This window comes from Theropithecus gelada, chromosome 8, assembly GCF_003255815.1.
Source record: "Theropithecus gelada isolate Dixy chromosome 8, Tgel_1.0, whole genome shotgun sequence".
Classification (NCBI taxonomy): Eukaryota; Metazoa; Chordata; class Mammalia; order Primates; family Cercopithecidae; genus Theropithecus; species Theropithecus gelada.
This window is the reverse complement of record NC_037676.1, coordinates 145,556,995-145,582,577: the sequence shown is the minus strand read 5'-3', so window position 1 is coordinate 145,582,577 and position 25,583 is coordinate 145,556,995. Positions and strand designations below refer to the sequence as shown.

Sequence of the window (25,583 nt, the reverse complement as noted above, 5' to 3'; positions counted from 1 at the left end):
GGACACAATATACATTAAAATTTTGATAAAATATTAGCAAATAAAATCCAGCAGTGTGTTAAAGCATAGACCCAGCCTGACCAAACAGTTTCCACATCAGGAAATTGTTCGACAAGGAGATCTCATCCGTCTATTAAAAAAAGAAAACTCGTGCACCGATATTCATGTGGGCCCAAAACATTTGATAAATTCAACACTTCCTAATTTTAAAAACTCCTCATAAAGACAAAGGATCAAACACAGATAAAGACTAACCACATGGTAAAATCTTAAAATCATTGTCATTGAGATCTAGAGTGAGATAGGGATGCCTGCTACCACCTCTATTCTTCAGAAGGGTTTTGTAGCTCCTGATTAAAGAAATAACACAGAAAACCAAGGATTGGAAGAAAGGAGGCAACGTTATTTTTATATTCAGGTGACATGATTGTGTAATCTGAAATCCCAAGAAATTCAACCAAAAAACTATTAGAACTAATTAAAAAACTTGGCTGGCCGGGTGTGATGACTCACGCCTGTAATCCCAGCACTTTGGGAGGCCGAGGCGGGTGGATCACCTGAGGTCAGGCATTCAAGACCAGCCTGGCCAACACGGTGAGACTCTGTCTCTACTAAAAATACAAAAATTAGCCAGGTGTGGTGGCACGCACCTGTAATCCCAGCTACTCGGGAGGCTGAGGCAGGAGAATCACTTGAACTCAGGTGGCGGAGGTTGCAGTGAGCTGAGATCTCGCCACTGCACTCTAACCTGGGCCATAGAGTGAGACTCTGTCTCAAAAAAAAAAAAAAAAAAAAATTCAGTAAGGTAGTTGGTTTTAAGCTAACTGCGTGTTCCAGACTGCATGTCTGTGTCCCCTAAATTCGTATGTTGAAGTCCTCACCCTCAATGTGATGCTACCCAGAGATGGGGCCTTTGGGAGGCATTAGGGCCCTTGATGTGGCCATGAGGGTGGGGCTCAGCTACAGGAAGGTTAGTGCCCTCATGGGAAGAAACAACCGGCAGGTGCGGCACTCACGCCTGTCATCCCAGTGCTTTAGGAAGCCAAGGCAGGAGGACTGCTTGAGGCCAGGAGTTCAAGAGCAGCCTGGGCAACACAGTGAGACCCCATCTCTACAAAAATATTTTAAAAATTAGCCAGGTGTGGTGGTGCATGCCTGTAGTCCTAGCTACTCGGGAGGCTGAGGCAGGAGGATCACTTCAGCTCAGGAGTTTGAGGCTGCAGTGAGCTGTGATTGCACCATTGCACTCCAGCCTGGGCGACAAAGCAAGCCTCTGTCAAAGAGGAAGGAGAAGGAGCAGGAGAAGGAGCAAAGAAGAAAGAAGAAGAAGGAAGAGTTTGGGTTTGGGGTCTTTTGGTTCAACCCTAAAGGTTGGATGACTTGATGCAGAGTCATCCAACCTTCCTTTCTTCTCCCCTAAATTCATGTGTTGATGCCGTAGAGGAAGAAAGAGGGAGGGTGAAGAAGAAAGGAGGGAGCAGAAGAGGAAGGAGGAGGAAGAAGAAGATGATGGTGACCACAGCAAAGTGACAGATCACTTTCTCCCCGACCACCACAGGAGGACATGTCTGCAAGCCAGTGGGGGCCCTCATCAGGAACTGCATTGTCTGGCACCTTGATCTTGAACTTCTCAGCCTTCAGAACTCTGAGAAAATTTATTTCTGTTGTTTAAGCCACTCAGTCTGTGGTATTTTATTATGGCAGTCCAAGCAGACTAAGACCCTATGTAAAAATCACTTGCTTTAAAAAAAACAAAACAAAACAAAAAAACCAAAAGGCCGGGCACGGTGGCTCACGCCTGTAATCCCAGCACTTTGGGAGGCTGAGGCAGGTGGATCACGAGGTCAGGAGATCGAGACCATCCTGGCTAACATGGTGAAACCTTGTCTCTATAAAAATACAAAAAATTAGCTGGACGTGGTGGTGGGTGCCTGTAGTCCCAGCTGCTTGGGAGGCTGAGGCAGGAGAATGGTGTGAACCGGGGAGGCAGAGCTTACAGTGAACTGAGACCGCACCACTGCACTCCAGCCTGGACAACGAGCGAGACTGCGTCTCAAACGAAACGAAACAAACAAACAAACAAAAAAACAGAAATAGAAATTGAGACTTTTCTTTCACAAATGTGACAAAGCTACAGGCTGTCTAAAAAGACATTACATAAGAAATGTACATTTTAAGCTCATTCTTGTTGATCAAGGCCAAGGTGGGAGGATCACTTGAGACCAGCCTGGGCAACATAGCAAGATCCCCCATCTCTAAAAAGATAAAAGAACTTAGTTGGATGTAATGGCGTACACCAATAAATTCCAGCTACTCAAGAGGCTGAGGTGAGAGGATCCCTTGAGTCCAGGAGTTTGAGGCAGCAGAGAACTACGATTGTGCCACTGCACTCCAGCCTGGGTGACAAAGCAAGATCCCATCTCTAAGAAAAAAAAGGAAGATGCAAGTTGCCGGTGCCTATGGACCCATATTCTCTTGCATCGGTATTCAGAGAAAGGCAAACCAAGTAACCATGAGATACCCGTTTTAAGTCATTAGATTGTCAAAAATTTGAAAGATTGATAACATGCAGTGCTGATAAGGATGAACAAAAGCAGGCATTCCCAAGACCTGCTCGGATGGTGTGAAGAGATCAAGCCTTTTAGGAAATCAGGAAGAAGCTATTAAAGTTTAAAATATGTATGCTCTTTGCTTCAGTGGCCCCACTTTTTGAAATTAAGCATTCTAACGTAAAAATGTCAGAATTCACAGCAAACAAAATAAAAACCTGAATATAACCCTAATGCTGTTTAACAGAGGCAGGGACAAATATATACTGGCATTTCCATGCTGTGGATATACGCAGTTATTATATATAAAAGACATACGTGCTGGCCGGGTGCAGTGGCTCATGCCGGTAATCCTGGCACTTTGGAAGACCGAGGCAGGTGGATCACTTGAGCTCAGGAGTTTGAGACTAGACCAGGCAACATGGTAAAACCCTGTCTTTACAAAAACATACAAAAATTAGCTGGGCGTGGTGGCTGGCGCCTGTAGTCCCAGCTACTCAGGAGGCTGAGGTGGAAGAATTTCTTGGGCCTGGGAGGTGGAGGTTGCGGTGAGCTGAGATTGTGCCACCGCACTCCAGCCTGGGTGACAGAGCCAGACTTTGTCTCCACAACAAACAAACAAACAAACAAAACAAAACAAAACAAAAAAACCCCGCTATATTGAATAAAACAAACTGCAGAAAAATATGTGTGGACAAAATTCCATGTTGCTATTTTCTAAAAAAGGAAAGACACAGAAGCAAACTCACATCTGTGTGTGTTTGCAGGAGCCCAGACTGAGTGCGTCAGTTCCATCCTGCTGTTCCACCATTTCTGGCTTCCTCAGTTCAGTGTGTGTGTGTGTGTGTGTGTGTGTGTGTGTGTTGGGGGGGTGGTGCTGCCTTTTTCTTTGCATGCTTCTGTATTACTGGACTTGCCACAGCAAGAATGTATCACTGCACTGAAAAAAATTTAGAGTTTCCTTTTTGTTTTTAAAAATTATTTTAGATTTGGAGGTACATGTGTGGGTTTGTTACATGTGTATTGTGCACTTCTGAAGTTAAAAAATTTAGGGGGAAAAAGGAGAGGGTGGGAGGGTGAGAAAGTAGAGGAGAATCTTGGTGTAATAGGCAGGGAAACGGACAGTGGCGGGAGGGGCACGGCAGTCAGCACAGGGACCTTTTGCAAATGAGATGATAATTGCTGACGGGGCTGCTTTATGCTTGTTTTTTCTTTTTTAATTTATAAAAAAGAAAAATTGAGACAGGGTTTCACCCTGTTGTCCAGGCTGGTCTTGAACTTCTGAGCTCCAGTGATCTGCCTGCCTTAGCCTCCCAAAGTGTTGGGATTATAGGTGTAAGCCATTGTGACTGGCCTTTTTTTTTTTTTTTTGAGACAGGGTCGCCCTCTGTCACCCAGGCTGGAGTGTAGTGGTGTGATCACGGCTCACTTCACTGCAGCCTCAGCCTCCCAGGCTTAGGCAATCCTCCCATCTCAGTCTCCCAAGTAGCAGGGACCGCTTGCATGCGCCACCACATCCAGCTAGTTTTTGTATTTTTTGTAGAGATGGGGTCTTGCTATGTTGCCCAGGCTGGACTCAAACTCTGGGCTCAAGCAATCAGCCCACCTTGGCCTCCCAAAGCGCTAGGATTACAGGTGTGAGCTGCTGTGCCCGGCCTGCTTTATGCTTTTTATGGACCAGTACTTTGCAAGTGTGAGCCTGGTAGGCTCTTGCTGCAACCAGGAACATGCAGATTTTCCAGATGGGCAGGAACCTGGGTTCCTCTCTGAGCCTCCACTTGTCCTGGGTGAAGACCCCAAGGTCTGGAGAGACTGACTGACTCACCCAAGGCACAATGGCTGTGAGCTGGAAGCCAGGACTCCTCACAGCACAAGCTTCTTCCATGTATGCCAGCCCATCTGCAGAGCCTGGTCAAGCTCAGGGGAATGTCACCACTGAACCAGAGAGGCAGCCAGGAGGAGGGAGTCAAGAGAGAGAAATCTGGAAAAAGCAGCTGATTCCAGAAATTTCCTGCTTGGCCTGGATTAGGCCATGTTGGGGACTGGCTGCCCCTTGCCCAGTGGGTGCTGGGGCATTCAGGCTTGGGGTCTTCCAGGTCAGTCCTAAAAGTTGATGATTTGATGCAGATTGCTGGTACTTACTTCAACTTTCCTTCTGGTTGGAAACCTTAATTAGTTGAGATTGCTGACACTGTTTATGCACATCAGTATTTTTTTAGAATGTGAAGCAGAAGAGGTACGCTTTGGGGGATTGGCTAAACCCAAAGAATTTAACTGGCCGTGTATTTTGGCCACTGTTGCAGCCTATTAAGATCTTGGAGTTTGGGTTTGCACCTGTATTTAGAAGGTGCACAAACCCACACAAATTCAAGGATAAATAACTGCAAGGCCCAAAGAGAACACGCTCTCCCGCTGCTCGTCTGTGATGAATGGAGTAACAGGTACCACGGGGCGACCAGGAAGCCTTCATCAATGGTGGTAATAGCCACCGATGCATCATCCGTGGAGGCGTCACGAGGGACGGCTGGGGCAGAATCAACAGGACGTGAAAATGAATTGTTTGTAACTACAATCAACAATTTTGTGTTCGTGAGAAAGCCATTCATCATTCAGAAACCACCTTTAGTAAAAGATGCACCTGGCTTCCTGGTGAGACGGGGCCATCAATCCCTCCCCAGTCACAGGGTCAGCTCGGGGCTGCCTAAAGCCCCAGAGAACAGACACATGTATTTATTCTTATTTGAAAATAAGAGTTGTTAAAAAAAAAAAAGAGCCGCTGAGAACACTAGCTTGCCGGGAGCATGGTAGGAGGAGCCACGTGGGGACAGAGAGAGCTCCTTAAAGTCCTCATCTTCTGGGTGCCCTGCCAGGCCCTGGTGGTGGGGCCTCCGTAATTAAGGAGCACCCAGCCTGCTCTGGGACCTTCCCGGGCTGTGTGTGTTCACGTCCCTCCTGGGTGCTGAGGGGCGGCGTGCGCTTGGGGAGGGAGGGAGATGCCTGTGGTTGGCCTGCTGGCTTCTGGGGAACTGCACTTTTCTGGCAAATAAAAGGAAAAAGATATGGGGAAGGGGAACACATGATTGTCCTCTGAATGTGGCAGAGTGGCCTGGTGTGGGCTTGATTCTGGTTGCCAGTTTCATCCTTAGGACAGCGCCTTGGTGAGGGTGGCCCGGGCACAGTGCGCTGGGTGTCTGCAGTGGGCACTTACCGGCACTGATCCCGGCAGCTGGATGCACTTGTGGCATGTTTTATACAACGGAAGCCACCCATGGCCTTCTCTGGTCCAGCCTGGTGCAGAGCCCACTGCCATAGAGCAGTGAAACTAGAACGTGTGTGAGGGTTGCTGGTGGGTTCCACATTGCAGTGGGAGGAAGCGGTGTGGAGGACTCAGACACGATTTTGGCCTTGGCAGCTCAGAGATGGCTGGTGTGACCAACAGATGGGGACAGTTTGGGAGGAGGAGGTTTCAGCAGGCAGAGCCTTGGGTTTGGGATGCTGGGCTGGAGCTTCTGTCACACAGCTCAGGGGAGACGACCTGAAGGCTGCCAAGTCTCAAGCTCAGGGGCGAGGCTGGAGGCCAAGGTCCACATTGTAGACGTCTTTGCTATACAGTTGCTGGGGACAGAGTGCCAGGATAGTTCACGATAGTGGGCCCAAGGAGGAGGGCAGCAGAAACAGGGCCAGGTGGCCCCCAGGAGCCCAGGGAGGAGCCAGTTCCAAGGGAAGCCGTGACCAACACATGCGCCATCCTGCGCCATCGACAGCAAGACCAGGCTGCCAAGAGTGGAGGAGGCTGGTGGAGACCCTGTTGGAAGTGGTCTCAGGGAGCTTTGAGAGTGAGACCTTTTCTTTTTGAGACAGGCTGTGTCACTCTGTTGCCCAGGCTGGAGTACAGTGGTGTGATCACAGCTCACTGCAGTCTTGAACTCCTGGGCTCAAACAATCCTCCTTCCTCAGCCTCCCAAGCAGCTGGGATTACAAGTGTGTGCCACCATGCCTGGCTTATTTTTGTATTTTTTGTAGAGACAGGGCCTCCCCATGTTGCCCAGGTTGGTCTCGAATTCCTGGGCTCAAGTGATCCACCTGCCTCGTCGAAGTGTTGAGATTACAGGCGTGAGCCACTGTGCCCAGCCAGAGAATGAGAGTGCTTTAATGGGGATCAAAGTGAGCCAGAGGAGCAAAGACAGACATAGGCAGTGGGCACACCTGAATTCTGAGGACAGGTGCAGTACTGTTTGCAGGGTCAGGGGAGGGCTGACAGGTGGCTGGCCTTTAACAGGGGGTGTGAAGAGTTCAACCACAGTAACAGGGGAGAAGATGGAGGGGAGCAGAGGTTTGGTGGGTGGCGGGCACAGGTGGGACAGACACCGTGTTGGGAGTGTGGGTGTGGGGTACCTCTGTGAATTGTCCCCAGGTGTCAGTGACACAGAAAGCAAGGCCTCTGCCCAGAGTGGCCAGGAAGGGGAAGCGGACAGGACGGGCTGAGGACAGGGGCCGGGGCCCAGCCGAGGTACATAGAGGCTCAGAAGACCGAAGGCTGGGCTGGACCAGAGCTTAAAGGGAAGGAGAGGGGCAACGGCCAACCCCATGGTGGCTCGGATGAGGACTGTGTCTCGCTGAAGTATTGTGATGCACACAAGAAGAAAGTTCTTTTTTTAAAAATATTTTATTTTATTTTGAGACACAGTCTTGCGGCTGGGCATGGTGGCTCATGCCTGTAATCCCAGCACTTTGGGAGGCTGAGGCGGCAGATCACGAGGTCAGGATATCGAGACCATCCTGGCCAGCATGGTGAAACTGAGTCTCTACTAAAATACAAAAAATTAGCTGGGTGTGGTGGCGTGTACCTGTAGTCTCAGCTACTTGGGAGGCTGAGGCAGGGGAATAGCTTGAACCCAGAAGGCAGAGATTGCAGTAAGTCGAGATCACGCCACTGCCCTCCAGCCTGGCGACAGAGTGAGACTCAGAGAAAAAAAAAGAGAGAGGGAGACGGAGTCTTGTTCTGTCGGCCAGACTGGAGTACAGTGTTGTGAGCTTGGCTCACAGCAACCTCCGCGTCCTGGGCTCAAGAGATTCTCCTGCTGCAGCCTCCCGAGTAGCTGGGATCACAGGCACCCGCCACCACACCTGGCTAATTTTTGTATTTTTAGTAGAGACAGGGTTTCACCATGTTGCCCAGGCTGGTCTCAAACTCCTGGCCTCTAGTGATCCGCCCGCCTCCGCCTCCTAAAGTGCTGGGGTTACAGGCAAGAGCCATCACACCTGGCCAAGATAAAAGTTCTTAATTACAAGGACTGTTAATCATTTGTGACCTATCTAGATTCAGTCTGGATGGAATCTCTGACCTTGTTGTCAGACATTTTCGGATACAATTTATAGTTTTTGAGCCCTACCCAGACAGTCAACTGATGCCAAGGCTTTAACCCCAAATCTGAGACCACCTAGGCAGAGCTACCCTCGAAAATGTAGATCATCAGGAAATAAGGATCATCTATTTACCAAACAAAAGAGGGGGCATTATTCAGTGGAAACAAAGCCTTCTTCTCCCTGAAAACCTGTTTCTATTTTCCACGTGTGACTAATTTTTAATCTCGGTGACTGAGTGGTAATGGTGTTGTCACTTATGCTGACGATGGGCTTTTTAAAAAGCATGTGATCTATGTCGCCTTCATGGTATCCTTTTTTGGCTATCGTTTCTGTGGCGTTCCTGAGTAAAATGAGTTCAGTGTCTGTGTGGCTCTAGCAACCCTGGCGCCATTGTAGAGGAGATGCCATCTGCATGCAAAGGTTCTGCAGTGCCTGCTCCACAGAAGGCTGCCTCGCCGGGCCATTACTCACCACAACAGGAAAACAGTTATCTGCCTACGTCCATTTGTTAAGAAGGCAGTAAAATGGCATCTTTAATAACCTCAAACAAATGCACTAAAACTTATCATAAAACAGCCAAGTTGTAAAGTGAAGGAGTGTTTGTAATAACCTCCTCTGTCTTCCCCAGGTGTACGTTTTCCAGGCAGTTCGCCTTCCCGTGACAGGGCTTTAGGGCCAGAAGACCCGACCACCCAAACTGGAAGCCCTGGGCACCATACTCAATTTGCTCATTCTCATTTCCACACCCTACTAATTATCAGACACTTCCCCTCAACCTCTGCAGGCCTGTGGTTTAGGCTCCTACTGTCTCTGGCCTGACCAAGCCCTGTTTCCTCCTGTCCTGCGAGCAGTGTGCCCACTGGTGCCATCATCTCTCTGCAATGTACAGGGGATCATGCCCGCACCTGCAACTTCCTGCCTGAGGGCTTTTCTCAGTGCCTAGGGTTGCTGGCCTGTGCCCGGGGTCTGCTGGAAGTGCAGTTGGCAGAGGTGGGGGCGGCGAGGATGGCCCCTGGAAACCAGAGCAAACCCACTCGGAACTGTGTCCTGTGCTCTCCCAGAGGCCTCCAGGAGGACTAGTCCAGGGGCCCCGGCTCTCACCTGCTCCTCAACATGTGTACTTCCCTACTCCCTTACCCGTGCTTCCTGAGTCCACTTCCCAGATAAAATACCTGCAGGAAGGGCCTGCTTTGGAGGGAGCCGTACTCCACGCTGGCCACCCGTGGCCACTCGCCGTGCCCTTGTCCACACAGCTCCCTCTCGGCCTGGTGGTCTTTGTCCATTCCGCTACTGTGGCCACATATGCTTAGTTTTCCAGACTCAGCCTCTGGGATCTCACGTCACGCCCACACCCCCTGACGTGGCGCGTCCTGCACCCCACGGGTGTGGCCCGGCGGCCCTCCTCCTCCCAAGCACTATGTTCAGGCTGAGTGGAGACTCTCGCTAGCAATGTGCAGGCTGCTAAGCAGATGCGACCCAGTGACAGCTTGCACCTCAGGCCTTGCTCCTTGAGCTCCCTGCTCCGTGCGCTTTTCTCAAAATACGATCCTCTTTATCTTCAGAATCGCAAAAGCGCTGCAGGGACTGGCGAGGTTCCACCACCTCGCGGAAGCCAACAGCACGGGCGGCCCAGGAACGCCCTCCCACCCACCTCCTGGGTGACCGTCAGCACCGCGGCCCGCGGAGCGCGCACGCCCAGGGGCCCAACTGAGCCCCGCCACCAGATGGGATCCCGCTCTGCCTCGCGTGGCCACCGCGTGGGCCTCTCCCGCGCCCGCGCAGCCCGCCCCCTTCCCGGCGGCGGCCGCGGCGTCAAGGCCCGGCACGTGGCATCGGCTGCGCATGCGCGGGCTCGGGGCCTTGCCGGCGTCTCGGCGCAGACCAGGGAAGCAGGGTCCGGTGGGCGGTGGCGGAGTGGCTCGCATGCGTCCCGGAAGCGCTGCGGGGAGGTGGGACTCGGCCTGAGGGCGCGGGGCCGCCCGGAGGGAGGGGTCAGGAGGTGCCCTCAGTGGCTCTTTTCCTGTGGGTGACCCAGGTCGCGCTCTTGGTGACGACCCCCCACATCCCTTCCGCTCCGCGACTCCTCCGTGTACCTCCCCCTCCGCGCACTACGCCACCAGCGTGTCCCCTCCTCCTCCTCCTCCACGCACCCCTCCTCCGTGTCCCCCCTCCGTGTCCCCCCTCCGTGTCCCTCCTCCGTGTCCCTCCTCCGTGTCCCCCCTCCGTGTCCCTCCTCCGTGTCCCTCCACCGTGTCCCCCCTCCGTGTCCCCCCTCCGTGTGCTTCACCCCTCAGTGTTTCCTCCACCTCCGTGGGCCCTCCTTTGGTGTCCCCCTCCAGGCCCCCTTGTCCTCTTCCCCCTTCGTTACCCCTCCCCCCCACCGCCCCTCCCCCTCGGTGTCCTCTTCGCTCGCTGCCCCACCCGCCCCCATCGCTCCCTTGGCTCCTGACTTTCCGCTTGGGCCCTGCACCTGACCAGAGGTGCTGCTCTGGCTGCCTAGGAAGAGGGTCTGGAAACAGCCGTCGCTGATGGGATCCCGCTCTGTCTTCTGCCCCAGAGTGACGACTTTGGATGCGCTTTGCCCCAGGGCCTTTCCTCATGGAGCTGGCCTTTTCCCTGCCCTTCCCTTCTGGCGCGGTGAACTGCCTCCCTTCTCCTGGATCACTTTGCTGGCCGCCGCCTTGTAACACCTCAGGTTTGCAGCTGTTTTTCTTTTTCTTTTGGTCTGACGCATTTAAAGCCATAGGTTCCCAACTAAAACCCACGAACTGGCTATTTTCAGGGGAGTCTCTATGCAGCATTCAAAATAGTCTACTTAAGGGCCAGTGTGGTGGCTCACACCTGTAATCCCAGCACTTTGGGAGGCTGAGGCAGGAGGATCGTTTGAGCTCAGGGTTTGAGACCAGCCTGGGCAACATAGTGAGACCCTGTCTCAAAAAAAAAAAAAAACAAAAAAAACCGCCTTTACTTAATAGTGATTTAAAAAACGTGAACAGGATGGCGTATTACACCCAGGAAGATGCTCGGGACCAGCTAATGTAAACTTCTAGAGAGCCTGGTTGCGTAGTAATGGGGTCAGGAATAAGCACCATCCCTTGGTGGTTGGAGCCAACAGAGGCTCGTGGCCAGTCACCTCTCCTGCCCTCTCAGCTGCTGCTGTGTTTTCGGTGTCACTCCAGCCACAGGTGCAGCAGTGTCCTGGGTCCAGGCTCACCTCTGTGGAACCATCCTGCTGCTCACCCCAGGGCCCCGGGGACATGTGTGCTTTCTCGCAGGTGAGGACACTCAGGTGCAGTTAGAGAGGCGATGGGAAACGGTCAGGGGCCCAATTTGAAGCAGTTGCCAATAAAGTTGTTCTCAGGAAGTAGCAATACTTTTGGAAAGCAGTGGCCTTTGCATGTTTGTGACGTTGGATTTTGTTGCCGGGGGTGCTTCACCTGCCTGCCCGGCTTTTGTAACATGGGGGTCGAAGCTCATCACTACACTAGTAGAGAATGGGGTGGGAGGAGCTCTCGGCTGTGGGTGGTGTCTGAACCACAGCCCAGGACAGAACAGGGAGGAATGGGAGGGGTGTGATGTCACTGTTTTTCTGTGAAGTTTATGTTTCTTTCTGTCAAAAACATCATTTTGGCATTGGTGTTGCCGTTTCTTCTTTGGAGTTACAGGAGCATACTTCTTTGATTAAAGGAAGAGAGAGAGTACTGGGCAGATAAAGCTGGAAAACGCAAAGAAGCTCAAAGTGAAGAAGCCAAAGCAGAAAAATCAGGGAGGATGGAGTGAAGACCAGGTTCGAACCTTTTATTTACTGCTAATGTTTCATTTGTGTTTATTTATATTATTAATTTTTTTAGAGATAGAGTCTTGCTGTGTCTCCCAGGTGGGAGTGCAGTGGTGATCATAGTTTACTATAACCTCAAACCCTTGGGCTCAAGTGATCCTCCGCCTTAGCCTCTTTAGTAGCTGAGACCACAGGCAGGTGCTACCATGCCCAGCTAATTTTTTTTTTTTTTTTTTTTAAGACGGAGTTTTGCTCCTGTCACCCAGGCTGGAGTGCAATGGTGCAATCTTGGCTAACTGCATCCTTTGCCTCCCGATTTCTTTTTTTTTTTTGAGACGGAGTCTGGCTCTGTCGCTCAGGCTGGAGTGCAGTGGCCGGATCTCAGCTCACTGTAAGCTCCGCCTCCCGGGTTCACGCCATTCTCCTGCCTCAGCCTCCCGAGTAGCTGGGACTACAGGCGCCCGCCACCTCGCCCGGCTAGTTTTTTTGTATTTTTTTAGTAGAGACGGGGTTTCACCGTGTTAGCCAGGATGGTCTCGATCTCCTGACCTCGTGATCCGCCCGTCTCGGCCTCCCAAAGTGCTGGGATTACAGGCTTGAGCCACCGCGCCCGGCTGCCTCCCGATTTCTAGCAATTCTTCTGCCTCAGCCTCCTTAGTAGACGGGACTACAGTTGTGCGCCACCACACCTGGCTAATTTTGTATTTTTAGTAGATATGAGATTTCACCATGTTGGCCAGGCTGGTCTAGAACTCCTGACCTCAGGTGATGTGCCCGCCTCAGCCTGCTAAAGTGCTGGGATTATAGACGTGAACCACTGCGCTTGGCCTTATGTTTTTATTTTTATTTTTGTAGAAACAAGGCCTCACTATGTTGCTCTGGCTGATCTTGAACTCCTTGCCCCAAGCAGTCCCTGCCTCAGCCTCCCAAAGTGCTGGGATTACAGGCATGAATCACCACACTTGGCCTTACTGTTTCATTTTTAAACTCACAATCTTCAATATGTTCAAATGTTGTATTCTTAATTTTTGTTTTTACTCATGAACTTTTTTTTTTTTGGAGACAAGGTTTCACTTTATTGCCCAGGCTGGAGTGCAGTGGTGATCATAGCTCACTGCAGCCTCAACCTCTTGGGCCCAAGTGATCCTCCCACCTCAGCGTCCTGAGTAGTTGGACTACTGGTGTGCACCATCACGCTGGCTAATTCTCTTTTTTAATTTTTGTAGAGATGGGATCTCCCTATCTCCCTATGTTGCCCACTCTAGTCTAGAACTCCTAGGCTCAAGAGATCCTCCTGCCTTATCCTCCTAAAGTGCTGGAATTGCAAGTGTAAGCCACCATACTCAGCCTCATGAAGTTTTGTTTTTTGAGACGGAGTCTTGCTCTGTTGCCCAGGCTGGAGTGCAGTGGCATGATCTTAGCTCACTGCAAGCTCTGCCTCCCCGGTTCACACCATTCTCCTGCCTCAGTCTCCCGAGTAGCTGGGACTACAGGCGCCCACCACCACGCCCGGCTAATTTTTTCTATTTTTGTAGTAGAGACGGGGTTTCACCATGTTAGCCAGGATGGTCTTGATCTCCTGACCTCGTGATCCACCCTCCTCGGCCTCCCAAAGTGCTGGTATTACAGGCACGAGCCACCATGCCCGGCCTTTGTTTTTTGTTTTTTTTTTTTTTTTTGAGACGGAGTCTCACTCTGTTGCCCAGGCTGGAGTTCAGTGGCCGGATCTCAGCTCACCACAACTACTGCTTCCTGGGTTCAATCTACTCTCCTGCCTCAGCCTCCCGAGTATCTGGGACTACAGGTGCATGCCACCATGACCGGCTAGTTTTAGTATTTTTAGTAGAGATGGGGTTTCACTGTGTTGGCCAGGCTGGTCTCGAACTCCTGACCTTGTGATCCACCTGCCTCGGCCTACCATAGTGCAGGATGCCGTGGTGGGGTTCATCCTAGTGTTTTCACAGAAGTTCTGTTTATTATGACATGGAAATTTCCTCAGTGTAACCCTGTTCTCTTGTGACTTATAGCAGTGCTTGAGAGAAGAAAATAAATTCTCCATTTCAAAAGAAAATCCAGGGCAGGACAATCTTATTGTCGGGTGAGATTTGTTCTCTTTATCCCTTTTCTTTGTAGAGTGAGGTGAAATGGGGGAGCGAGGGGATGGGGGGAGCGAGGGCACGGGGTGAGATCAGCTTTCGTCCTGGGAGCCTGGCCTTTGCAGTGGAATTGGGACCTGCTTCCTGTTCTTTTTCCAGTCTTTGTTTCCACTTGAGCGGAGTTAGGAATCCACAGGACTGCGGAGCCGGTTGGTAACGCGAGCCGCCTCTGACAGGTGCAGAAATCTGGCTCTTGCACATTCGTGTTGGGGCCCAGGTGTAACAAGGGGGTCTGGCATCTCCCTCATGTGCCAGGGGCCCTTCCTGTTTGTTTGTTTTTGTTTTAGATAAATGATCTTGTCAGATTGTTACTGTGGTAACAATCAGTGTGACCACATCTTTTTCAAAGATTAGAACCAAAAAAAGATTGAAAAGCATTAGGCCTGCAGTCCTCACTCACCTTTCTCTCCCTCTGCTCTCTTCTCTGCTGCTTTCTTGTGTCCGATAATCATGTAAATAGCTTTCTGTGTCCAGCAGAACAAAGAAAAAAGCCTGATGGAAAAATGGTTACGTTTTGCTTTTGAGAAATGTGGTACATCCATGGCTTGATGGCAGGCTGTGTGCATCCATTCACAGCGAGTAGAATCTAAGGTAGGATGAGTCAGTTTGAGCTAATTGTGTCGTTTTAAATAAGGTTTCCATAGATGAACTAAGCACCTGGCCTTGGAACGCAGGAGCCGTTTAATGTGGTGTTTGCTCTGCGTCGTGTCAGATTGTGTTTGCTGATTTCCGGTACCTGCCGTCTGCTGAGGAGCTGGGCTGTCCCCGGTTGTGTCTGCCACGTGCCGCTTCGGCGCTGTCCTGCCATCCCGGCCGTGAGCTGGGAATGTAATCATGACTAGGCGGGCAGTGCACAGGCCACGTCTCCCAGGTTGCTGAATCTGTTCCAATGAAGGCAGAAATGGAGACTTTCGTGGTGAAATATGCCAAGTGTTCAGTGTTGCTGCAACTTCACAAAATTGCGTGGCTGTTTCCTGTGCATCACTTTCCTTTTTTTCTTTTCTTTTTCTTTTTCTTTTTTTTTGTCTTTTTCATTTTTTGTCACTTTTTTTTTTTTCTGTCCATAAGTGTGATCTGACCACACAGCAGCCCTGGACTCGCTCTGGACCCGTTCTGGTTCTGGGAACTTTGCCCAATTCTCAGATGATTCGTTGCTCAGATAAACTTTGTTAAATTTAATTTGTCTAAAGTTTTTATTTTAATGTTCCCATTCTCCATTCCCCCAGCCCCTGGCAACCACTAATCTACTTTCTATTTCCATGGATTTGCTTATTCTGGCTGTTTCCTGTAAACAGAATCCTACAGTATTTTTCCTTTTGTGCCTGGCTTCTTTTATGTCAAGTGTTTCCAAGATCCATCCACACTGTACTGTGTTAACACTTCGTTCCCCTGCACAGCTGGAAACACCGTGCTGCGTGTGTATCTGGGCTTCGTTGATCCCTTGGTCTGTTGATGTACATTTGGGTTGTTCCTACCGTTGGGCTATTGTGAATGATGCTGCTAAAAGTATTTCTTTATAAGTATTTGTCTGAATACCTCTTTGCAGTGCTTTCGGGTACATAACTAGAAGTGGAATTTCTGGCTCCTGTGGTCATTTCATGTTGAATTTATTGAAGAACCAACAGACTTTTTTTTTGAGATGGAATCTCTCTCTGTCGCCCAGGCTGGAGTGCAGTGGCGCGATCTCGGCTCACTGCAACCTCTGCCTCCTGGGTTCAAGCGATCCTCCTGCCTCAGCCTCCCAAGTAACTGGGATTACAGGCACCCGCCACCACGCCTGGCTAATTTTTGTATTTTTAGTAGAGACAGGGTTTCACCATGTTGGCCAGGCTCGTCTCGAACTCCTGACCTCAAGTGATCCCAAAGTGTTGGGACAGGCATGAGCCACCGTGCCCGGCCCCAACAACCTTTCTTAAAGCAGCATTACCATTTTACATTCCCAGCAGCATTGTACAAGGAGTCCAGTTTCTACACATTCTTGCCAACACTTATTTTCTGTCTTTTTCATTATGGCCATTCTGGTGGATGCAAAGTGGTAACTCACTGTAACTCCCTGTGGATTTGATTTGCATTTCCCTAGTGATTAGTGATACTAAGCATCTTTTCATGTGTTTATTGGCCATTTGTATCTCATCTTTGGAGAAATGTTTGTTTACACTCTTTGCCTTTTTTTTTTTTTTTTTTAAGAGACAGGGTCTCGCTTTGTTGCCCAGGCTGGAGTGCAGTGACACCATCATAGCTTGCTGCAGCCTTGAACTCCTGGGCTCAAGCCGCCCTCCCACTTCAGCCTCCTGAGTAGCTGGGAATACAGGTGTGCGTCACCACGCCTAGCTAATTTTTAAATTTTTTGGAGAGATGGGGTCTCCCCATCTTGCCCAGGCTCATTTCAAACTTGTGGGTTCAAGTGATCTGCCCACTTTGGTTTCTCGAAGTGCTGAGATTACATGTGCAAGCCACCCCACCTGGCCCTTTACCTGGTTTTGGTTGGATTATTTATTTTTTATTGTTGAGTTGTAGAAGATTTTTTGCATATTCCAGACACCAGACCCTTATCTGTGGATTGTCTTTTGCTTTCTTGATGGTGTCTTTTGAAGCACAAAAGTTTTCGGTTGATCTCTTTTACCTGAGTTCAATGTGTGTGTTTTATCTTGGGTTGTTTGTGCTTTGCGTGTGGGTGTTTTTAAAAACCATTATCTGCCTATGATCCCAGCACTTTGGGAGGCTGAGGCAGGAGGATCACTTGAGGCCGAGAGATTGAGAGCAGGCTGGGCATTGATGTGAAACTGCGACTCGACGAAAAATTTAAAAATCAGCTGGGCACTGTGGTGAACACATGTAGTCCCAGCTGTGGTGAGCTGAGGTGGAAGGATTGCTGGAGCCCAGGAGTTCGAGGCTGCAGTGAACTGTGATTGTGCCACTTTACTGCAGCCTGTGTGACAGAGTGAGACCCAGCCTAAACCAACCAACCAACCCAAAAACTGTGATCTAATTCAGGGTCATAAAGATTTGTACCTATGTTTTTTTCTAAGAGTTTTATAGCTTTGGCTCTTACATTTAGGTTTTTGATCCACTTTGAGTTAACGTTTGCATTTGATGTGAGGAAGAGGTCTAACTTCATTCTGTGCATGTGGATAGTCAGCACCCCTTGTTGTAAAGACTGCTCTTTCCCCGTGGAGTGGTCTGACATCCTTGTTGAAATCAGTTGCCTACAGGTGTGTGGGTTTATTTCCAGACTCTGAGTGGACCCACCGGTCTCTGTGCACGTCCTTCTGACAGTGCCCCTCTGTCTTCGTCTCTGTAGCCCTGAAGTTTCGAAATCAGGAAGTATGATTCCTCTGACTTTGTTCTTTGTATTTCCCTGTGAATTTTAGGATCAGGCTGTCAATTTCTGCAAAAGCACCAGCTGGAATTTTGATGGGGATTGCATTGAGTTTTTCTCTCTGTTCGGAGAGTGTTGCTGTCTTTATTTATTTATTTATTTATTTAGAGACGGAGTTTCACTCTTGTTGCCCAGGCTGGAGTGCAATGGCACAATCTCGGCTCACAACCTCCACCTCCTGGGTTCAAGCAATTCTCTTGCCTCAGCCTCCTGAGTAGCTGGGATTACAGCATGTTCCCCCATACTCAGCTGATTTTGTATTTTTAGTAGAGAGGGTGTTTCTCCATGTTGGTCAGGCTGGTCTTGAACTCCCAACCTCAGGTGATCCACCTGCCTTGGCCTCCCAAAGTGCTGGGATTACAGGCATAAGCCACTACACCTGGGCAAGTATTGCTGTCTTAACCATATGAAGTCATCCAGTCCATGAATACAGGATAGCTGTTCACTTATTTAGGGTGTCTTTAATTTCTTCTGGCAATGTGTTACAGTTTTCAGAGTATAAGCTTTATATCTCTTTTGTTAAATTTATTGCTCAGTATTTTTTTTTTATGCTATTGTAAATGGAATTATTTTCCATTTCTTTTCTTTTCTTTTCTTTCTTTTTTTTTTTAGACAGGGTCTCACTCTCACTCTGTCCCGCAGATTGGAGTGCAGTGGCACGATCTCAGCTCACCACAAGCTCTGCTTTCCAGGCTCAAGTGATTGTCCCGCCTTTGTCTCATCCTCCCGAGTAGCTGGGATTACAGGCATGCGCCGCCACCGCTGTCTGGCTAATCTTTGTATTTTTAGTAGAGACGGGTTTTGCCATGTTGGCCGGGATGGTCTCGAACTCCTGACCTCAGGTGATCCACCCACCTTGGCCTCCCAAAGTGCTGGGATTACAGGCCTGAGCCACCGTGCTCGGCCGAGAAAAAGTTTTTATGATGCTTGTTAGAGATGGTAAGGCAGACTTCCAGGAGAGGCCGCTGTCATGGGGTTTTGCAGTAGGGGAGAGAGATTGAGCTCAACTCCAAATACAACAAAGACGTGTGGGGATGTTTAGCCAAGAAGCAGAGTCGGAAAGTTACCATCAGGAGACATCAGGGGTAGGGGTTCTTTGGCAGGCCAGGGTGATGAGCTGTAGAGGCTGAGGGAGGAGGAATTTGACCCGATGTTGAGGATCAGATACCAAGGGTGGGGGTTTTCACTGACACAACCAGCAGGAGTCTTGCTGAAACTGGACTAAGTAGGTCAAGGACTAAGCCAAGGTCAGGGCCTGGTCAAAGAGGGGAGGACCCAGGAGCCAGACTCAAGTGTGGTCGAGGGCAGTCTCTGTCAGTGGGGAGTGCTTATAATTCTACTGCATATACTTGAAATTTTCCAAAATAGTAAGTTTTCTAAAAATTTAAATTGAAGTAGAATACATTAAAAATAAAAAGAGAACCAAAAAGTCTATTTAAATGCATTGGACTTTGTTTCAATTCTGATTTACAGAAAGATTTTTTAAATGATGAGACAGTTAGGGAATTTGAGCATTCTGTGGATATCTGATAATAAGGAATTTGTTTTTTTTTTTTTTTTTTTTTTTTTTTTTTTTTTTTTTTTTTTTGAGACGGAGTCTCGCTGTGCTCCCAGGCTGGAGTGCAGTGGCGTGATCTCGGCTCACTGCAAGCTCCGCCTCCCGGGTTCACGCCATTCTCCCACCTCAGCCTCCCAAGTAGCTGAGACTACAGGCGCCCGCCACCACGCCCGGCTAGTTTTTTGTATTTTTAGTAGAGACAGGGTTTCACCATGTTAGCCAGGATAGTCTCGATCTCCTGACCTCGTGATCCACTCGCCTCGGCCTCCCAAAGTGCTGGGATTACAGGCTTGAGCCACCGCGCCCGGCCAGGAATTTGTTTTTTAAAGTGTAATAGTGGACCGGGCGCAGTGGCTCACACCTGTAATTCCAGCACTTTGGGAGGCCTAGGCGGGTGGATCACTTGAGGTCAGGAGTTCGAGACCAGCGTAGCCAACATGGCGAAAACCCATCTCTGCTAAGAATACAAAAATTAGCCGGGCACAGTGGTGGGTGCCTATAATCCCAGCTACTCAGGAGTCTGAGGCAGGAGAATCGCTTGAACCCGGGGGGATGGAGGTTGCAGTGAGCTGAGATCGTGCCACTAAACTCCAACCTGTGTGACAGAACGAGACTCCGTCTTAAAATAATAAAAGAAAAGAAAGAGTGATGGCGTATAGTGGTTGTGTTCTTTTTAATTGTTTTTGTGGAGAGCATAATGAATTTGCCTGTCATCCTCGCACAGGGGCCATGCGAAACTTCTCTGTATTGTTCCACTTTTAGCGTATGTGCTGCCGAGGCGGGCACGTGGTTGTGGTCTTTAAAAGAAGAGTTTGCATCTTTGGACATAACTGGAAATGTTTGTGGGTGAAGCGATGTGCTGTCTTGGAGTTGCTTCAGAATAACCCACTGGGGAGAGAAGAGGGTGGGCACTCAATGGAAAGAGATGGGATGTGAGCTGGTAAGTTTTGAGTTGGTGTAATGGGGTTGTGGAAGTTTATTAATACTTGTCAAACTCAAACGAAAATACACAGATGAGGCCCAGCGCAGTGGGTCATGCCTGTAATCCCAGCACTTTGGGAGGCCGAGGTGGGCAGATCACTTGAGGTCAGGAGTTTGAGACCAGCCTGGCCAACATGGCGAAACCCTGTCTCTACTAAAAATACAAAAATTAGCTGGGTGTGATGGTGGGTACCTGTAATCCCAGCTACTCGGGAGGCTGAGGCAGGAGAATTACTTGAACCCATGAGGCAGAGGTTGCAGTGAGCTGAGATCATGCCACTGCACTCCAACCTGGGTGACCGAGCAAGACTCCATCTCAAAAAAAAAAAAAAAAAAAAAGGTGTACAGAGTGGTCTTTGGTCAAGAACAAAGAGCATGCTGGGGGTTTATTGGAAAGAGAAATGTTACCTGTTGTTTTGAAAGAAAACACATTGGCACTGGTGAAGTTTTGGGGAGCTGGCAAGCTCAGATTGGTGAAAGACACAGTAGGTAAACCTAGTCTTTGGGTCAGGTAGGTTGTTCCAGCAGCCATTAGGCACACCTGGTTGTAAGGTTGCAGCAGGTCATTTCAGCAGCTAGACTTGCGGTGGGGGGGTGGAGGGGGCGGGGGAGCAGTGGGGGGGGCTCTGGGAGCAGGTGCTGAGTGCCTGAGAGCTTTTCCTGGGTCCCTCGAGTCATTTGGTTGGGTGTGGTAGGAAAAGTTCAGTTCATATAATGGGTTTTCATAGGCCGTTCTCTCTGTTTGTGTGTGCTTGAGATTTTCCCTAATGAAACTAAACAGAAGAGGCTCCTGGCCCGCCTATTGGCCTCTGGTGGGTAGTTTTGTGGTGAGGAGCTGAGAACCTGCCTCCTGAGGAAAGGCTCCTCAGGCGATTTGGCTGCTGCCCCGGAGACCGCGGTTCTGCCCTCTAAGCCAGCCACAGGCGTTCTGTGCAGGCGTTAAGCAACGCCTGGTCATAGCTCACAGTTCCGTAGGCCAGATGCTCTTGTGGGTTTGGCAGGATTCTCAGCTTAGGGTGAGTTGGGGTGCGCTGGCCGGGCTGGGCTCCCGCCTCGAGGCACCAGGCTCCTGGGGGTTGGGTCAGTCCCTGCAGTGGTGGGACCGAGGGCCATTGTCTTGCTGGCTGTCAGCTAGGGTCCCTTCTCCACGCCCTCCATTTGGCCCTTCATCCTCACGGCCAGCAGCGGCACCCAAATCCCGTCTCTGACTCTCCCTCTGTCCCCACCTGGGGGAAACGGCTTTTCAGCGGCGCATGGGGTTAGATCAGTCCCTCTGGAGGGCCCCCAACCGCACCCCCCAGCTGTCAGTGAGTACAGGAGTGACATAGGCTGGAATGTGCCGGTCTTCTTGGGACCCTCCTGCCACACCCCTGCAGGGCACCCCTTACATGGCAGCATTAACAGGCTACATAGTTGGGGAGGTCGGCGGGGGGTGTCTGTCAGGTGAGTGTGGGACAGAAGGGCCACAGGGTCATGTGGAGTCCTGAGCCGAAGCTGCGGCTCAGGGCATGAGGTCCTGGGCCCTCTCAAAGCCATGACGGTTTTCTGTCAGTTCTCTTGTTGCCCCGAGTGGTCTCATGGCCTTACCACCCCTCATGCTGTCCTCTGTGTGGACATTTTCTTGTGATTGTCTCACGTCTGCTGCTCACTATTTGTGACAAGTACTGAGGGACTTTGGAGCAGGGAGCTGGTGGGAGTGTCTCTGGATGGGGTGGGCCTGGGTTTACCAGTGGGCTTTGTCATGACTGGGGCCTCTCCAGGGTGGTAGGGCTTAGGGGGCAGGACTTTCCAACTCCAGGAACTCCACTCTTAGCACAGATGGAGGCCCTGGGTGGAGGTCCCCTCTGGCTTGCAAGGCTGCTGTGGGATGCAGAGGCCCTGGCCAGGCTCCACGTCTCCTGGGCACCTTCCATAGCAGCCACCCCTCCTCACCCTCCTCAGCGTGGGGGGACCCCTGGCTGCTGTAGCTGCGTCACGGAGGAGCCTGCTGAGCTCCAGGCACCCGTCCTCACCTTGGTGCCTGAGCTTCGAGGCCTGGCCTGCTGCAGGGCTCGAAGCGGTGGTCCTGCACAGCCCACCTTGGGCTGAGGGTGCCTCTGCCCTCTCTCCCATTGTGCTTTATAAACTTCCTGGATTGTTTCAATTCTTCTCTGCTGGCTGGCTGTCTGGCTGCCTGCAGTGGTTTCAATGTTCCTCCTAAAACTCATGTTGCAATTTAGTTGCCATTTGTAGTACTTAATATTAAATAGTAACTACTTTTAAGAGTTGAGGCCTGGCCAGGCAGGCCTGTAATTCTAGCACTTTGGGAGGCCAAGGCGGGTGGATCACTTGAGGTCAGGAGTTTGAGACCAGCCTGGCCAACATATAGTGAAACCACGTCTCTACTAAAAAGTACAAAAATTAGCCATGTACAGTGGCTCACGCCTGTAATTCCAGCACTTTGGGAGGCCAAGGCGGGCAGATCATGAGGTCAGGAGATCGAGACCATCCTGGCTAACATGGTGAAACCCCGTCTCTACTAAAAATACAAAAAAATTAGTTGGGCATGGTGGCGGCGCCTGTAGTCCCAGCTGCTTGGGAGGCGGAGGCAGGAGAATGGGGTGAACCCGGGAGGGGGAGCTTGCAGTGAACTGAGATCACATCACTGCACTCCAGCATGGGCGACAGGGCAAGACTCCGTCTCAAAAAGAAAACAAAACAAAACAAAAATTAGCGGATGTGGTGGAGTATGCCTGTAATCCCAGCTGCTTGGGAGGCTGACGCAGGAGAATCGCTTGAACCTGGGAGGCGGAGGTTGCAGTGAGCCGAGATTGCACCACTGCACTCCAGCCTGGGCAACAGAGCAAGACTCCATCTCTAAAAAAAAAAAAAAAAAAAAGGAAGCGAGGCTTTTGAAAGGTGATTTGGCTCTACCCTCATGAATGGACAATGTTGTCATCTTGAGAGTAGATTTCTTGCCACGGGAGTTGGTTCCTGATCAAAATGGTGAGTTTGCTCAGTGTCCTCCCTCTGCCCTGTGTGCTAGTTCATCTTCTACCGCTGGGGTAATGCAGCAAGAAGGTCCTTGCCGGATGCAGCTTCTTGATCTTGGCCTTCCCAGCCTCTGGTGAACCAGATAAATATGTGTTCTTTATAAATTTCCCAGTCTGTGCTATTTGTTACAGCAGCAGAAAACGGGCTAAAATACGTCCCCCTTCCTTCTCCTTTTCTCTTTTTTAGAGATGTCTTGCCGTGTTGCCTGGGCTGGCTTCCAGTTCCTGGGCTCTAGTGATCCTCCCACTTCAACCTCCCGAGTAGCTGGGACTACAAGCATGCTGCCACACCCAGCACAGCCCCCTTTCTTTTTCTCTGGTGCTGCTTTGTTTGTTTAAAATAAATCTTTTTAAAAAAATCATTTTGTGGGATCTTGGCAAGGGAAAGCAAATTTGAGGGGCAATAGCTGGTCCAAGAACCAAGTTTCTGGGTGTCTCAGTATCCCATTAGCTGGGTGGTCAAGGTGCTCCACGAAGATAACACCTCTGGGTTTTCTGTTCCTGCATCGCCTGTGAGGCATTTGGAGCAGCCTCGTACTTAGGAACCTGGCATTTCCTCCTCACTCCCGAGCTTCAGGAGGCCTGGCATTGCCTTTGGAGCTGTCCGGAGGGGAAACAAGGCCTGGCATTGCCTTCGGAGCTGTCCGGAGGGGAAACAAGGCCTGGCATTGCCTTCGGAGCTGTCCGGAGGGGAAACAAGGCCTGGCATTGCCTTCGGAGCTGTCTGGAGGGGCAACAAGGCCTTGGCTGAGAGCCAGAAGAGCCGCCCATTCTCCTGGGCTCTAGGGTAATAATGCAGGGGCACCGGCCGGGCGTGGTGGCTCAAGCCTGTAATCCCAGCACTGTGGGAGGCCGAGACGGGCGGATCACGAGGTCAGGAGATCGAGACCATCCTGGCTAACACGGTGAAACCCCGTCTCTACTAAAAAATACAAAAAACTAGCTGGGCGAGGTGGCGGGCGCCTGTAGTCCCAGCTACTCGGGAGGCTGAGGCAGGAGAATGGCGTGAACCCGGGAGGCGGAGCTTGCAGTGAGCTGAGATCCGGCCACTGCACTCCAGCCTGGGTGACAAAGCGAGACTCCGTCTCAAAAAAAAAAAAAAAAAAAGAAAAAAAAAATAATGCAGGAGCACTTTGTGAGAAGCGAACTTTACAGACACGCCATCTCCACGTGATACATTGTACTCATTGACAGTGACCATTGGATGAGTTTTGGCAGAATTGTCCCTCTGCAAAGCCACTGCCACCCTCAGAAGACAGATGTGTCCACACCCACTTGACCATCACCCCTGCCCCCAGCATCTCCCTGCTTATGACTGTCTGCAGATGTTTCCTGCTGACATGCTGACTGGGCAGAATCAGAACCCCCAGAGTCTACCTCATTACCAATGGGTTGTTAGATAACGGTTTGTTTGAAAAGCGATGCAATAATAAATGCTTTGTGGGACTTCAATTTAGAAAAAGTGTTGATGATTTGGATTTTGCCATTTTACTGATGACTGACTTTATCAGTATAGTTTAAGTGTGAATTACTTTATCTCTTCTCTGTGTTCTGGTACTATGTAATGTATTCTTATATATTTTATGAAAGCCCTGAGTTGGTGCTAAACTTTGCTACTAAATTAATGCAAGCCTTATCTGTATTTTAATTTAAAACAGTGAAAAACTCTGCTGAAGTGCCAGCCAGAGGTGTGGGAGTATAGCCTGAGAGGCTCTGTTCCACGTGAGGTGTGAGTGACACCTCCCAGCCGCGCGTGGCGGCAGGAGCTGGAGGGGCCAGCCTGCTTCTCTCTGTCTATGTAGAGTTTACAACTGTGTCCTCCAGAGACCAGCAGACGCCTCGGGCTGGCATTGCTGGGCTCCTGTGCCCAGTGCTGGTTCAGACCTTTCAGCCACTCAGGGATGCCCTGTGGACCTGCCTCCAGCAGGGCTCTGCCAGGTCAGGCATGGGGGTGACCTTGGCTGCCAGTGGGCTTGTGGGCTCTGCCTCTCAGTGCGTGGCTCTGCCCAGCAAGGGTAAGCTCCTTGGGAAGGACTGGCTGGTGCCTGCAGTGTGGTGCGTGTCTGTGTTTGGGAATCGGGACCTGTCTATGGGGAGTCTCCCACGGGTACCTTTCTTTTTTTTTTTTTTGAGACGGAGTCTCGCTCTATCGCCCAGGCTGGAGTGCAGTGGTGCGATCTTGGCTCACTGCAACCTCCGCCTCCCGGGTTTATGCCATTCTCCCGCCTCAGCCTCCCGAGTAGCTGGGACTACAGGCACCGCCACCTCGCCCAGCTAGTGTTTTGTATTTTTAGTAAAGACGGGGTGTCACCGTGTTAGCCAGGATGGTCTCGATCTCCTGACCTCGTGATCCGCCCGCCTCGGCCTCCCAAAGTGCTGGGATTACAGGCGTGAGCCACCGTGCTCGGCCATAACGGGTACCCTTTTTAGAAGCCCCTGTGCTGTCTCAGTTGGAGCCAGAATTGTGTCATTGAGTTGGGATGAGGTAGAGAATGAGTTACCTTTTAACATGGCCCCTGGGTCTCTTATTACTTAAAGCTTTAATGTTTCCTTCTTTCCAATTTTTCCACCCCAGACTGGAGCCTGTGCTGATGACTGTGGCTGTGATGAAATCATGCCTGTGACCACAGCAGCTCTCCAGGTGCTGGGCATGCTCCTTACATGGCGCCCATCCATTCTGTCTCCTGCTTGGCCTGGTTCACTGTTGCTCACCTTGCTCAGCTGAGGTTGCTGCTCCTCCTCCCCTCCCCCTCCTCCCCTCCCCCCTCCCCTCCCCTCCCCCC

At 50.6% G+C, this 25,583-nt stretch overlaps 1 protein-coding gene and 1 non-coding gene across 3 annotated transcripts in view; one reads left to right on the top strand and one right to left on the bottom strand.

The window, feature by feature from the left end:
* The first annotated feature begins 9,766 nt into the window (after nt 1–9,766).
* Nucleotides 9,767–25,583, top strand: part of TOP1MT (DNA topoisomerase I mitochondrial) — a 45,429-nt gene continuing 29,612 nt past the window's right edge. Inside the window, exons 1-2 of one of the 2 annotated variants that reach the window (XM_025394900.1) lie at nt 9,767–9,865; nt 10,474–10,611. Coding sequence is in view for 1 of the 2 variants with exons in the window: in XM_025394899.1 (XP_025250684.1) it covers nt 9,840–9,865 (26 nt within the window). In the remaining variant the exon portion in view is untranslated. The remainder of the gene's footprint in view (nt 9,866–10,473; nt 10,612–25,583) is intronic. The other variant, XM_025394899.1, reaches the window with a different exon arrangement.
* LOC112630832 lies at nt 19,467–19,573 on the bottom strand. Its single transcript, XR_003120968.1, has one exon. It is a non-coding gene; the product is annotated as a U6 spliceosomal RNA (small nuclear RNA).